This window comes from Brassica napus, chromosome A8 (assembly GCF_020379485.1).
Source record: "Brassica napus cultivar Da-Ae chromosome A8, Da-Ae, whole genome shotgun sequence".
Lineage (NCBI taxonomy): Eukaryota > Viridiplantae > Streptophyta > Magnoliopsida > Brassicales > Brassicaceae > Brassica > Brassica napus.
This window is the reverse complement of record NC_063441.1, coordinates 11,219,693-11,235,048: the sequence shown is the minus strand read 5'-3', so window position 1 is coordinate 11,235,048 and position 15,356 is coordinate 11,219,693. Positions and strand designations below refer to the sequence as shown.

Below are 15,356 nucleotides of genomic sequence, written 5' to 3'. Positions count from 1 at the left end.
TCAGACTTTTAAGTTTGTATTTTTTTTATATATATTTTAGGGATATACTTGTCGCCATGACAACTTTATATCTCCGACTACTTATGATTTGAAGCTCATTGAACATAAATTATTGGTTGTCCCATAGTGTAACATCCACATCTTGACGATTAGTGCAACACTAAATTTGCGTTATGTCAAAAAAGAATCATCCAAGAGCTTAAGAAAAACAACCTATTTGCTTTAAGTTCTAAGCTTGCTTCTTAGAAAGTAATCAGAAGATTTTAAAGTCAGAACCATTCGTTTGAGATTGGATCATTGAGTGAATATAAGAAATTGCTTATTCATTAAAGTTGACTATAAAAATTGCTACAAATGCAAAAGGATTTCCAGGATGGTTTTAGAGACTCTTATAGCCATTCCTAGTTGCGAGCTTCACCATATTACTACATCTATTTTATACAGGTATATACGCTTAGCAAATTAAATATGTTTTGAATATTAGTTTCATAATCCATATGAAAACAAAGTAAATACTTTTTTTGTTCTTACTTTATATAATATTTACCTAATTACTATATTTTAAACTTGAAAATTTTATTAAATCTTAAATATATTTCTACTTTCAGAATGATACAAACCATGCTAATAAAAATACTTACATTTCTCAGAATTACTAAATGTAGTATTTATATATGATTAGACAAAAAAATATAATTTTATGTCTTCCAATGTTGGTTGGACTCTAAATATTTTGTAATACATGCCTAGCAAATTGTATATATTTAAGAATGTTAGTCTTGATGAAAAGAAAATCACCATTATCTATTCTGTCTGTTATCATTAATGTAAAACAATTATTTACTTAAAATTGTATATATTTTCTTTATTTGTTTCTTTTAATTAATAAAACATTTAAAAAATTTAGAGTTAAGAAAATATTTACTCACGCTTTTTTCTGCACTTTTATTTTACATAGATATTTTTCCGCCTGTTTAATTTTTGTTATTTTGTAAAATAAATTATTATTTTATTTAAATGTTCCTTTAACCTAATAGCTTACTTTCTTTTTGTTTTGTTAATAAGTTTTGAATATTACTCGTTCCGTTTCATAATGTTCTAGAGAAAATTTGATGTTTGAAAATGTAAGATGTTTTAATATTTTTAAGATATTTTTAACTTTCTTGAAATTTGGTTAAATAATAATATTATATTTTAATGTTTTTGATTGGTTTAAATGTATATTATTAAATAATATTTAAATAAAAATTGATTAGTTTTATGACCAAAAGATCGTATAATATGAAATAGAGTAGTACTTTAAAACCTTGTTATCATCAAAAAAATTGTTTAGTGGTGTGATCAAGCATTGACATTTGTTGCTGATCTTTAACGTCTTTTACATCATAAACACGTTGATCCAATCATTCTCCCGAGTCAGGAGCCTATTGCTGGGGGAAGTTAAGCAACCGTACTCTCTTTTCTTAACCTTTTACCTCATCGTCGTGTTCCTTTTGTGTTCTCAGATACCAGCTACTATAGCATATACGGTCTGTGCCTTTTTCAGTCTCCAAGTTCTATTAGCAGGCATAAAAGCCAAGAAATTCGACCAAAGTGAAAAACTGTTCACTGGAACAGATTAAAAACACACGTCTGGTATGTTTAAGCTTCCTCAGCTCTTGGGTTTATGTTATTAGATTCAGGATTCTCAATCAAAGCTTTTTGAGCTTAGAAGCCAAAGATTTTTCCCATAAAGATGTTCGAAGAAAATTCTTATGGAAGCTTTACAGGCAAGAGATGGTAGCTAGGCATCGACCAGTCTCTATACCTCTTTCTTCTAAAAGTTTGGGAGGAGACTATTGGTATTGTTTATCAATCGATCCGCATGTAATGTGTGTACATAAATGTAAAAATTAGGAAAGTCTTTCGTGAAATATATATTTGTACTGATTGTTGCCTGCCTCAGTATCTATATTTCAGCACTCTTTGGTTTCTCTAAAGTACATAAATACATACGTGTAAGAGAGTGATATGGTAAAAAGACAGCAAATCAAATGAAATATGATTGCAACCTTTAACAAAAGTGTTCCTGTTGATTTCTAGCATTTGACGTCCAGCTTTAATAATTTCATACTTTTCCCCCGTATAAACAACTATCAGAATCTAAAGACTGTAAGATTCTTTACCGTGACTTCATCTCAATTTCCACTTTTCTCTCAACCATAGACTTCACCCGGAAATTCCCCAACGATTTGCAGCCTAATCCTCACTGAGAGTAATTTGTGGGTTCAGCAACAAAGAATATGCAGTGCTCATGCTAATTACTCGAGTATCATCAGTCAGGAGCAATGGCCTGAAAACTGAAACTCGTGTTGATGGAAATGCAGTCTTGTTATTGCAGGAAATAATACTCACATCAACCCTAAAGCTTGAATAGGCATCCCACACCACCACGGCACCACATGTACTGAGTTGTAAATCAAGAAATAAGAGAAGCCATGTTACATCTTTGCCTGAAAAGTAAAAGTTCCAAAAGATATAATGAATAAGTAATATTACTTGGATGTTATCAAAGTACGACTTTTGATGTATTTTGTACAACATGAACCACTCTTGCAGCACAAACTCAACGGATGATTCTGCAATTAGAAAGGTCTCATTTGTGTATACTAATCTAAAAATCTGAGTTTGAGATTATGTTAACCCTGAAGGTGAGATTCAATATTTATAAAAATTCCAACTACACACACACAAGAAAAGTTGAAAGCGTTATCCACATAATCAGTTCTTTCATGAGATTATTTAGTAAAGGAAGGATGTATAATGAGTCTTACATTTCCTTCAGTTTCAGAACCCTCATTGATTGACAGATTGTAGAGAAGGACCATTTCTTGTCTTTTTAATCAGTTCTCTGTATTGCAGAGAACTAACATATAGATGGAGTGATCTATTCTTGGTCTTGTTCTTCTTGATTTTATCTTCCATTGAATCTCCTCTTTAATTTATCTGACAAACATAAAACAACAGGCAACAAAGTTGAATTTCCTTTTGGGTCTTAGTGGTTCGATCTTAAACTTAAGCGGCATTCCTCTAACAGACAGCAGGAACAGAGAGCAGCGAGACAGATTCATCAAGACACACACAACAACAAAAACGGTTTCGTTAACCGAGTCACTTCACTGTAACGAAACATGATATAAGTTGGTACATCACAAGTGACTACACTGAAAGTTTCAGACAGAACACCTAAAATATATAAGACGGGACTTTGTTTAACAGTAGAAGATGATGTTCTGATGACAGAAACTCAACACGTTTACATAGTGTTTTCTAGATTATCACGTCGGAACTATCAACTGGTACCTTAGAGAAATAACATAAGATCAGATCAATATCTCAGTCACAAATCTAAACACATCAAGGGGATCTTATGGCAATGCACATTTAGTTTGAGAGTTCATTTTAAGACTAAGACGGCAATAATTGAATCAGTATCAAGAGTATTGGTTCAATACTCTTAGTAGTTAACGATACAGTAATCTAAGAAATTTTTTTTATGGTGGATCGAGAAAGAAGGAGATAAAGGAACGAACCAGCCACGGATGTAAGAGCTGTAACCAGAGTTCGCATCCTAGTAACAGTGATGATCATGATAGCAAGCAGTGATTGTATTGTTGTGGTGGAGGCTGAGGCAGAGCCTACTGAGAAGTACCCTGATAGGCGCATTCTTAAGGAGGATCCAAAGGTGTTTGAGATGGATATCCCAGCGGTAGATACTGAGATTGGTAACATAATCAATTTGATCACCAGGGAAAGAGAGATTTAGAGTCAGCCAGAAGATCAAAAGGTTTGTTCTTCTACCGTAAGGAATTCAAACAAAATAGAAATTGGATGACGATAGTACGAACCTGGAGGAGAATACGAATCATGTGCTTAAGCTTTGGAAATGTTAGGGGTCATTGTTGATTTGGTTTCATCGCCATTAGTTCAGCTTAGGAGACGAAGCAGTTTTTAAAGGAGGAGAAAGAAAGGTGAAACGAATTCATTAAGAGGGGAGTGAAGAACATAATTGATTGTTGAAGAGAGCGAAGCTGTAACAGAGATTTACGGGTATCGGAAACGGAGAAGACGGAATTTAGGATTTGAGATGTGGGCTCGAGCTGGAACTGATATGACGTGGCAAAACAATTGTTTCTGATTGGCTGATTTTTCAAGAGGACGTGGCATGCCTCTCCATTGAGTATATTAACCTTTTAGTATTGTTAGATTAAGAAAAAAATCCCATATTTTTCTTTTTCGTCATCAGTGGTCTCTCATTTGCCCCTCTCTTTTTCTAATATTTTAAAAATACCAGATAGAATATATGTGTAATATATTTCTATAATAGTTTAATTTGTTTAAACAATTAATCCATCTCAATACAGAACCAACCAACTAACAAAAACTCTTTCCGTGTCAAAAATACTTTTAATATAACATCCTTGGGGGAAGTTTCCTCAGGCGAGCTCGAGCAGACGGAACAACCAAAACCACCATCTCGCTCTTTCCATTCTTCGGTGCTATCCTTTTCTTTCTAAAGAAAAAGATGAAGCCAATGCAGATCCTTATTCGCGGTAGCAGAGATATATTTAGTTTGATCCGAAATATAGTCAAATAGCATAACAGTTGGGGAACAAAAAACAGAGTTTATAAGATACCAAAAACTACAAAATCATTTCGGAATTATGTTATTTTCAAATTAGTGTATGTGCATAAGAATGAGTTGGAACAAGTGTGAATCGCACTTTACTTCGCTGTTATATTATTGGTGTTTATGTGTATTAGTGTATATAATAAGAAGATGGATTACATAATTAGATTCCATTGGTATAGCTTTTGTAGCGAGCAATAAGCGGCTCATCAATTGGACATTTTAACCTAATCCATGTGTACTTGTATATAACATTTTAATATGATTCATTTATAAAGAAGAGATTGATGCAGAAATTTAGGTCAAAAGATGGGTGATTATATATAATAACACACTCGTTTGTTTAGTAGTGCTTTCGTTTGGTTGTTGTTCCCATTTAATTAGGTACAACATAGCAAAGTCAGTACTAACTATTCCAGTATACATCACTTGAAAAGGAAATCCTATTTTGATTATAACAAAATCATATAGGCACATAACCTATTTTGTTTTATATACCAAAACTTGTTTGGAATCGTTGTCATGCTTCGTCTGATATGAAAGTACAGTGTTTTAATAAATCAATATGTTCCCTAAACGTAAAATCATATTTAAATCAACTTTAACGAATAAGTTTCTCTTCTTACATATTGAACTAACCACAGTTTTTTGTTCTACTGAAATTCGATAGGTGAAACCTAGAATTATTTATCTAAAGTGGTGAATTCTTATTATTATTACAATAAGATTCACTTATTTCTTTGTTAATTAGACCACCATGTTTCATGCGGATGTATAATTTGTTGACCCGATGATGATAAATCATTGTTGCAACCTTATGATACCTGTAGTCTCTGACTTTAACAATGACTATAATGTAGCATATAATATAATAAGATAAAGACGACAAGTAAATAAAGTAAAGGAAACATATAATACGCATTGTATAGACGTCATATGATAATAAAAGCTTTTTATTCATTTGTCATGCATGATTTAGATGGAGGGAGATGCCAAATTGTTTTTTCAATAGAAAAGTTTGAAAAATGAAACTATTTAGTCAAAACGATAATTTTTCATTGGTGGATTATCTTCTTTGGATTATCTTCTTGTGGCAATTTTGATTAAAACGTATGCAGTCATTTAAACAAGAACGCAGACATCTTATTTGCGTTTTGTTGTCCATTGACTTTGAAAAAAGGACGCCACTTGACTTTCACATTTTGTATAGTCCCAATGCACATTCTTTCCTTTTTCATAAATAATTTGTGTTTTTTTTTTCAATACTTGTTTTTGATGATCACATCCCTTATATATTATTTGAGAAGCATTACAACTTCTTTTTGTAGCCACATGTCATCACTAGGATGATTCTTAGAATCATTAGAGAAATATGTTGGTCCATCTAATTATATAATAAGTTTTTTTATTAAACTAACAATAAATTCATTATTAATGTACTTCATTATTTCCTTAAATAAAATTTACGGAATTGCCTAATGTGGCTAAAGTATATATGATATTAATGATTTTGAATAATAAAGATTTGATAAAAATTAGTGTATCTTTTATCATATTTGTTTAATTTTAAACTATTAAATAAATTAAACAACCACAATAACCGTATAATAAAAAAAAATTAGATTTTTTTTGTATATGTTATATTTTGAATTTTGAAAAGCGACTATAAATTACTAAAACTGTTTAAAGTCTTACATTCAAATGATTACAAAATTATATAAGTGAAAAGTATAATTTAATTAATTATTAAGATTGATATATATATATATATATATATCGTTTTAAATTAAACTATAAACCATATAAAATACATAAATCTTTTAGTTTCAAAATTTACTTTGAACAATTTTTTGGTAAACGTTTTGAACGAACATTGATAACTTATTTTTTTTAATTATAAATTATTAAAACTATTAATCTCACAATGAAAATTTTGTTATCAGTAATTTAAATTTTTCTCTATGAAAGATACAAATGATCAAAAAAAACTATATGAAGATGGTTTCGGAACCAGAAGAATGGCCAGCATTTGAAAGCTATATGGAAGACATTAAGCTCTTAAAAAGAAGTTTCATCAACTCAAACATCGTTCATGTACCACGGGTGGAGAACCTACGGGCGGATAGCTTAGCACGCAGTGCTAGGAAACAACCGTCTTTCGTCGTTCACATGGATATGGAGTTACCGATTTGGTTTACAGAGTCAAGTTGAGTCTGTAAATGTTTTTTGCTGTAAAAAAAAAAAAAACTATATGAGTAGAAATCATCATTTAATAGACATTAGTATTAAAAATATACTATGTATGTTAGTATCATTTAAATTTAATTACATATCCTATCAAATATTAAAAAAAATTGGATTAATAAAATTGATTTATATGTTCACACTAATTTAATTATATATTTAATAGTTACTGACTTTTAATTATTCAATATATATTTATTATTTCATAATATGTAAAAATATTTAATACATAAAATAATTTTTATATATAATGTTCATCCCGCGCAAGGCGCGGGTCTTAACCTAGTATTACCTATTTATTGTTTTTCTATTTCTATTGCTGAGTAATATTTCCCATTACACACATAATTCCAACACAATGTGACCTGTGATAAATCTTAAAAAAAAAATGTGACCTGTGATATAAATGAATTATTTTTCAACTTTTTATTTGTATTTGAAAGATTAATGTTTTACAATTTTATTCATGTGTTTGTTTTAATAATTTATTATAATTTTAAATTCAAATATGGTTGGTATAAAATTTATAATTTAAACAAAACATATGTAAATATTTTTAAAATTTTAATGTGTGAAAACCTTAAAACATCAACAGAGAGAGAGAGAGTATCATCTAATACATTATAATTTATAATATGAAGCAATTAATGTATTATATAATAATACATTAATTAACATTATGCATGTACCTTTCCATGTTAATTTCAACAGGAATCGCTTAAAATATTTTAAAACATATTAACAGAAGTTGTTTTCTTGACATTTAGACAAAAATTCTACAAACAAAAAGGAAAAAAGAATGGATTTAGTCAAAAATTAATCACTTGGCTTGGACACGGCACACCATATCTGACCTGACCCTGGTGGGCTTTCTCCTTATCCTCCATCCCTTTTCTTTATTTGGTTTCTAGAGAAAATTGTATTTTTTTTTGTCAGTTGTTTTTTTGTGAAACTAAAATTAAATATGTACGAAAGAGATTTGAACTTGGGATATTATGGGTGCATAGGTAGAGTTCTTTTTCAGTTGTTAACCAAAATACAAACGAAACAAAGTGTAGACTCGGAAGGAGACTAGTATATTGCTACTCAAATTTGAAAAAAAAATAATCATAGTCCAAATAATCTTCAGGCTTTAACACTTTACTTAGTGTATTTAACTTGGTAAATTTCATTTCAATTGAATTATTGGTTAATCAAGTGGTTTGAAAGTGACCGGAACCAAACCGACCGGCTTTCATCTCACTAACAAATTGTTGTCTACTGTCCTGTGGTCTGGTCTATAGTAGTGATCTTATTAATTTGTCGCCATTAGGCGTTTGAAGTTCGGAGTTAGAACAAAAACAAAGTCATTGACAGAATGATTCTAAAGTTTTTATTAATCAGCAAAACAAGTCAAATCAACCGGAAGTTCCAAAATCAGCTACTATGCACAAAGTATTAAAGTTTGATTTAATCTAATCAAAGTCACCACCAATATTTCCCTTATCACACCTAGAAGATGCTTCTTAGCTAATTAAGCGATCAAGAAAGCTGATAAGATACATGTCCAGACTGCTAGACAATTTCATGATGTTTTTAGTTTTTTTTGTGCAGAACCAGATGTAGACATAGCTTCGCCCAACTCTCTATCACGTGGTGGAGGTTTCTTCATGAGGCTTATTAGTAATGGTTGCTTGTAAGGTTCTTCTTCTTCATAGTTCTTTTTAGCTTCCACTCGTTCGAGTTGAATTTGAAAATTTCCTTCTGCAAAATCATCACACACATAGACCAAGTAAGTACTCAGCTCCATGAGGTTAACATTAATTGAAGAAGGCATAAAACTCAGTTAAAAAGAATGGTACCCGGCTTTTTTGGTGACGAGCCTATCAAATAAGGAGAAAAGGCAACACCAGTTGTAGCTCTTTCAGTGGCAAAACAAGAATCTGCTTCTTTCTCAGTGCATGAGTTGTTGGAATCATCATCAGGATCATGCTGGTCCAAAAGCACTTCCATGGAAGATTCCTCATCACTAGACTCTTCAGATTGAGACAACTCATTATCTTCCTTAGGCTCGTCGGAGTGGGTTCCACAACTCTCTTCTGTCTCGACATGTAATAGGTCTGATACTCCCGCTGAGCCACATCCCTTTTTGGATACATTCTCAGAACTGATTTCAGATGAACACTCCTCGTTGCTAGGATCAGAGACGGACTTTGGCGAAGGATATTCCGAGCTAGTATCTTCTTCGGTCATTGGATGTAACTCTTCAATGGCTGTTGAAAACCATGGAGTCCCTTCTCTTGCATAGAAAAGAATATATGAATTTTGTGATAACACACAATCTTCATCGACTCTAGTGACCTACCAAGGTTTTTCAAAGTCACAGCAAGAGACATGTTAATTTATTTAAACTGTTACATCAATCAATCAATCAACGTTACTACTAGATGTATCACCTGTTTGTCATTAAACTTATGCCATATACTTGGGGCTGACCTCACAAAGGAAGAGTAATGACCATAAGCTAATGATCCATAATGCTTCACAAGAGCATAAAGATAATATTTTGCAGCAACCTAAATTAAGAAATAAAGAAATGTGTTATCTTAGATAAACACAAATAATTCGAAGGGTGATGAGAGACAGTTTGACATACTTGGTCATTGCTCATATATGGTTGCAAGTCTAACTCCAACGGAAACTCGACATAGTTACAGTTCTTCAGCATGAAATATCCATTATTCTTGAATCTCTTCAAGTGAAATGTGATAACCTGTGGCAAATTTTGTAGCAAGAGTCGCTTCTCCTTTGAAACTTTTTCATCACAGTTATCACACTTCATTTGCTCTTCAAGTTTTTCTACACGAGTAAAGGAATCTAGTGCACTTTGAAGGTTATCAACATCTTCAATTTCCAAACTCAACCCAAGAGAATCTTCAAATGTCTCGGAAACGTAGTTGCAGTTGCAGCAACGAAGCTGATACATGTATCCCGAATCAAAATTTAAAACGCATAGGAAAACTGCTTGACAAAAATATATGGTTAATTAGAGTTAACTTCTTACCTCACTGACGAGACGACCACCAAAGATATGTTGAACAAAGTTAACATCATTTCTTCGATTCAAACAACATATCTCCAACTTATTCAGAAACGCATGTAGAAACTCATGTGCGTCTTCTTGTTGGTAACGCCGGAAGTCAGGTGAAAAACCTGCATGTGGTAGTTTAATGATTAAATTCAGAGAAATATATACAAAAAATATAATAAAAATATTATGACGGGAGTTTTTTTTATTTGTGGAGGATACATACAACGGAGATTGTTAAAGAAATAGACCGGAGATATTGAAAATACTGAAGTGGTCTCGAGTGCAACACCAATGTGATATCGAAGAGCCCTTATCACACAGAACCTCTGGTTGCCTAATATCAGATCAAGTACAAGGTTATGTCAAAATAAGAAAAATAAAAAGCCTCATTGTGAGAGAGTCAGTCTTACAGTTACAAGGGTCTTCATATTGGTATGCGTAGAGGCTCTCGATAAGAGGCACGGTGTGAGTGAAACATTGCAAGACTGAGTTAATGAAACAGCTGTTGCCTAGGTTCAAAAGTCCAGCACCCTATATATACGAATTGATGTCAAATTGTAATCAGACAAAACCCTAAAACTGAAACAAAAGAGAATCACAAGTTCAGAAAACATACAACACAAGGGGATTCCACGATCTCTGGAGGTTTTTGTCTGAATCTCCACAAGGGTTGGTTCCCTGAGTCAACATCAGTATCGGATCCAGGTGAAACATTGGGAGACCATTGTTGGCGATTATCTGGAGATTTAGACAAACAAATGTCCAAGTGTGTATCGTTTCTCTTAGAGTGATTTATAGGCTTGTTCATGACTTGAGCATCACTGCACTCGCCGTGCTCAAGACGTAACGGAGAAGGCGCGATTAGGGTTTCGTCCAACGGAGTAGAGAGAGGCTCATCCGAGTTTCGAGGCGGAACTGAGACCTCCTCCGTCGAGAACGAGACCTGATTATTACCAATCGACTCGTCTATGGTTTCGACGGGGTTTGGTATTAACGGCGAACGAGGTAAAATAGATGAAGAGAACTCGGAATTAGCCACCAGCATCGTATTAAGACAAAACCCTAAGATTGAAAATTAGGGTTTCGTCTAGAAGTCGAGAACACTGATTTGGAGAAAGATCGTAAGCGAAGATGAGAGTAAGTTTTAGGAGAGGGTTTGAGTGGAGAAGGGAAATCGAGACGCCATCTTTTATCTCTAAAGTAGAATATAGACGTCGAACATCTGATTGATATGCTTCTTATATACGGTACGTTTGTTTGAGGTCGGTGGTGGCCACACGTTTAGATTTTTTTACTCTAATTCTATTCAAGCCAACAATAGTTTTAATAATTTATTGGTAATATATACTACTAATACATACAAAACATTTATATTAAAATATTTTTTAATAATTTAAAGTTACAGATTTTATACAAGGATAAAGCAATTTAGTTGTAGCACAGCCAACCATAAATTTTAAAACCAATTGGTAATATAAGTAACAAGTAATTAGTATCCTTGATTGATAATTTGATTTGTATCCTCCCACAACTACAAAATCAGAATCATCACTAATTTTTTTTCAAGCCATTAATTTTCAGTACTATATACTATCTGCAAGATGACAAAAAAAAAGGATACTATCTGCAAATGTTGTATTCGTGCGTGCTACATGATAGTTGTTAAAAGAAACAAATTTTTAGTTTTTTTTTTACCTTCTACTATTTTTGTATCACTTTTATTTTTTAAAAATAATTATTTTTTTAAACATTTTTTATTTTAAAAATATAGAATTGTTCATAACTAGGTGTTTTACTCGCATATGCAGATATAATTATGTTACAAAATATTTATTAGTATATTTATTATATATTAGGTTTCTTATTAATTTTGAATGATATTTTTAGATAATAATAATATAGAATTCAATTTCTTTTTAGCTCAATTTAGTATTTATGAGTTACCGGAAACAATGCACAGCATATTATCATAACATCAATGTTAATTGCATTCTGATATGACGATTGTGCCATATGAATTTTTCTATGTACGATTTTCACCAATGCAGTGGATCACCATTCAAATGCAAGAGACATGAAAGTGTCTTCATCCAAAAGAGTATCAGTTTTGATTAGATAATCTTCCTCATTGTAATTCGCAGTTTCTTCTATATTGTTGATGTTGTTCATAGTTGAGCTAGAAGAAACATGCTATTACACAAAGTGAAATTCACAACTTTCAACTATATGTTTCTATCGAGGATAATTAATGTTTCAATACTTTGGTGATTGTATCGCGTTTGAAAGCGAGTAGGCACTACAAGAAAATATCGGGATACTGAGGGAAAAAATCGTCGGTATGTCGTCGGAATAACGCTATTCCGACGACATACCGACGAAAAAAGTCCTCGGAAATATCTCCTCGGAAATTCATACTTCCTCGGAATTCCGTCGGAAATTTCCGACGGAATTCCGAGGAAACAAAATTCCGAGGAAACTCCGAGAAACATATGTTCGTCGGAAGGTTCCTCGGAATATACCGATGGAATTCCGATGGTCAAATCCTCGGAAGTTTCGACAAAACATTCCTCGGAATGTTTATCGGAAAATTCCGAGGAACATATGTTCCTCGGAAAATTCCGAGGAACATATTTCCCTCGGAATTTTCCGAGGGAATGGAGTTCCTCGGAAAATTCCGAGGGACAAAACTCCCTCGGAATTTTCCGAGGAACTCCATTCCCTCGGAATTTCGAAAAAATTTATTTTTTTAAAAAAAATTTAAATTTTTTAAATTTAAATTTAAAAATTTAAAATTAAAATTAAAATTGAATAAAACATTAAATAAAATATAGTAGATAATATTCAAAGTTAAATAAAACATTCAGAGTTTTTGGTAAAAAAAAAAAAAACTACGGGTCTTGGATGTTCGGGAACACCTCGTTCGGGTACATCCTCTTCATCATCTCCATCATCTGCTCGTTGAGCCTCTTCTGGGTCTCATAGCCCGCCTGTTGAGCTGCCATCTGGGTCTCCAACGCAGATATCCGATCATCCTTGTCCTTCAGCTGAGCCGTAAGAACTTCCGGATCAACATATGGCGGTGGTGCAGAAGAAGGAGCAGCCGACCGGGAGCGACGACCCAAACCGACCATACGTCCCTTCTTCTTTGGAACCGACTGAAATATAAAAAAAATAAATTTAGATAATATAAATTGATGATAAAATAAAAATCAAGAAATAAATAAATTGAACTTTAAAAAAAAAAACTTACCGATTCAACGATTTCGTTGATTCGAACCCGGGACAAGTTGGTCGAAGCCGTCGAATCGTCATCATCGGTTTGAAGCTGAGACACTTCGTCGTACACCTGAGTTTGGACCAGGTCGACCACGTCCCTCACAAGACCATCATCAATCTGACCGGTCTTCTTGTTGGTATACGCCATTTTCATTAGGGCGAGATCATCAACCGGCTCGCCCTCATTTTCTTCCGCCTTGAAAAAAAAATAAATTAAACAAACATTAGAAATTTGAAAAAATGCATAAAAAATAAAATTCTGAAACTTAAATAATTAAAGAAAAAGCGGTTGAACTTACCATGCGATCCGCGAGAGTGGCAATAGATTGGGCACCCAAGTTATGCTTGTAGATGCCCTTCCCTTTACGGTCGCTCCTGCGGTTGTTGGAGTTGGTGGAAGAAGTTTCTTTCGTCTCTTCTTTATCCCAATGCTCACACAACTCCTTCCATACCGTGTCGTTCATCGACTTTGGGACCTTTTAATTTAAAAAAAAAAAAGTTTAATAATTTAAAAAATAGTTTAATAAATTAAAAATTGTTAATAAATTAAAAACTACCTTGTTTACTTCCCACTTCTTCTTCCACTCGTACATCTGCTTCCCATAGTTGTCCATAACTTTATGGACAAAATGGTTATAGATAGAGAGCATATCATCGGAATTCCAGTTGAATTCTTGCTGAAATAGTTTAAAAATAGTTTTTAAGCACAAAAATATAAATAGTTTAATAATTACAAAAATAGTTTTAATAAATAAAAAATAGTTTAATAAATATAGAAAATAGTTTAATAATTACAAAAAAAAAAGTTTTAATAAATAAAAAATAGTTTAATAATTAAAAAAATAGTTTTTAAAATATTTAAAATGTTTAATAAATATAGAAAATAGTTTAATAATCACAAAAAATAGTTTTAATAAATAAAAAATATAAGTAAAAAATTTGAATACTTACCGCAAACTGACGAAACCACAGATGCTGCTTCTCGACGGGGAAGTGAGTGAAAGTCGGATGTCCCTTGTCGAGGGCAGAGTACATCATACGGTTGATCCATGCGCTGATCCCGTTCCCGGATCGGTTGAACCTAATAAAAAGAACAAATTATTAATAATCAATCAAATTTTAAGGAAAAAAAATAAAAGTTTAATTACCATGTTTGACCATGTCCATGTGGATACTCAGTGAGATAGGGAAGATGGTCACGACCGGGCTGTCGAACCAACTCCGCAACACTAATCACTCCCGGAGGACCCGTAGGAGCAGGAGCGGGTATAGCAGCGGGAGCGGGAGCAGCAGGAGCGGGTAATGGAGAAGGAGATGTATGGTAGGAGCTGTGGGGCGAAACGGAATCCTGAACATGGCTGGACGAACCCCGAGACTGGCTCCCCATACCACCCCGGCTACGACGCTGGCGAGGCCGGATCTGATCATCATTAGACCTGTAAATTAAAAAAAAAAATAGTTTTAATTAAAAATAATTTTTAATCACAAAAATATAAATAGTTTAATAATTAACAAAAAAAGTTTTTATAAATAAAAAATGGTTTAAAAATTAAAAAAATAGTTTTAATAAACCCCAAAAACAGTTTAATAATTACAAAAAATAGTTTTAAAAATATTTAAAATGTTTAATAATTACCAAAAATAGTTTTAATAATATTAAAAATGTTAAATAAATATAAAAATTTATATTTTATATATAAAATACATAAAACGTTTTATTACCACAAAAAAATGATTTTAAATATTATATATATATGATTTTTAATCACAAAAAAGTTTTATAGATTTTAAAAATCATTAATAAATATATAAATGATTTTAAAATGCAAAAAATAGATTTTTTATACAAAAAACGTTTTGAATATATACATATATAATTACAAATTCGATTTTTATAACCACAAAATCAATAAAAACCAAAAAAAAATCCAAATCAAGTGAAATACATAATCAAACTCGATTTTACACAATCCTACCATTCAACCTAACAAAAATCTATAAATCTCATTCCAAAATCATCAAATCTACTTCAAAACCATACAAATCTACCCTAAGAGAGTGGGATAGGGTTCTTACATGATTATGGGAGTGGAAATC

General features: G+C 32.3%; 1 protein-coding gene across 1 annotated transcript; it reads right to left on the bottom strand.

Moving 5' to 3' along the window:
* Window positions 1–7,979: 7,979 nt before the first annotated feature.
* LOC106360846 (ubiquitin carboxyl-terminal hydrolase 20-like) lies at window positions 7,980–11,628 on the bottom strand. Its single transcript, XM_013800514.3, has 8 exons — window positions 10,600–11,628; window positions 10,394–10,514; window positions 10,207–10,317; window positions 9,957–10,105; window positions 9,549–9,869; window positions 9,349–9,468; window positions 8,755–9,253; window positions 7,980–8,656 (listed from the first exon to the last, which is right to left on the bottom strand). Exons 1-8 carry the CDS (start codon window positions 11,026–11,028, stop codon window positions 8,478–8,480), a joined length of 1,929 nt encoding a protein of 642 aa, XP_013655968.2. The 5' UTR covers window positions 11,029–11,628; the 3' UTR covers window positions 7,980–8,477.
* Window positions 11,629–15,356: the final 3,728 nt, after the last annotated feature.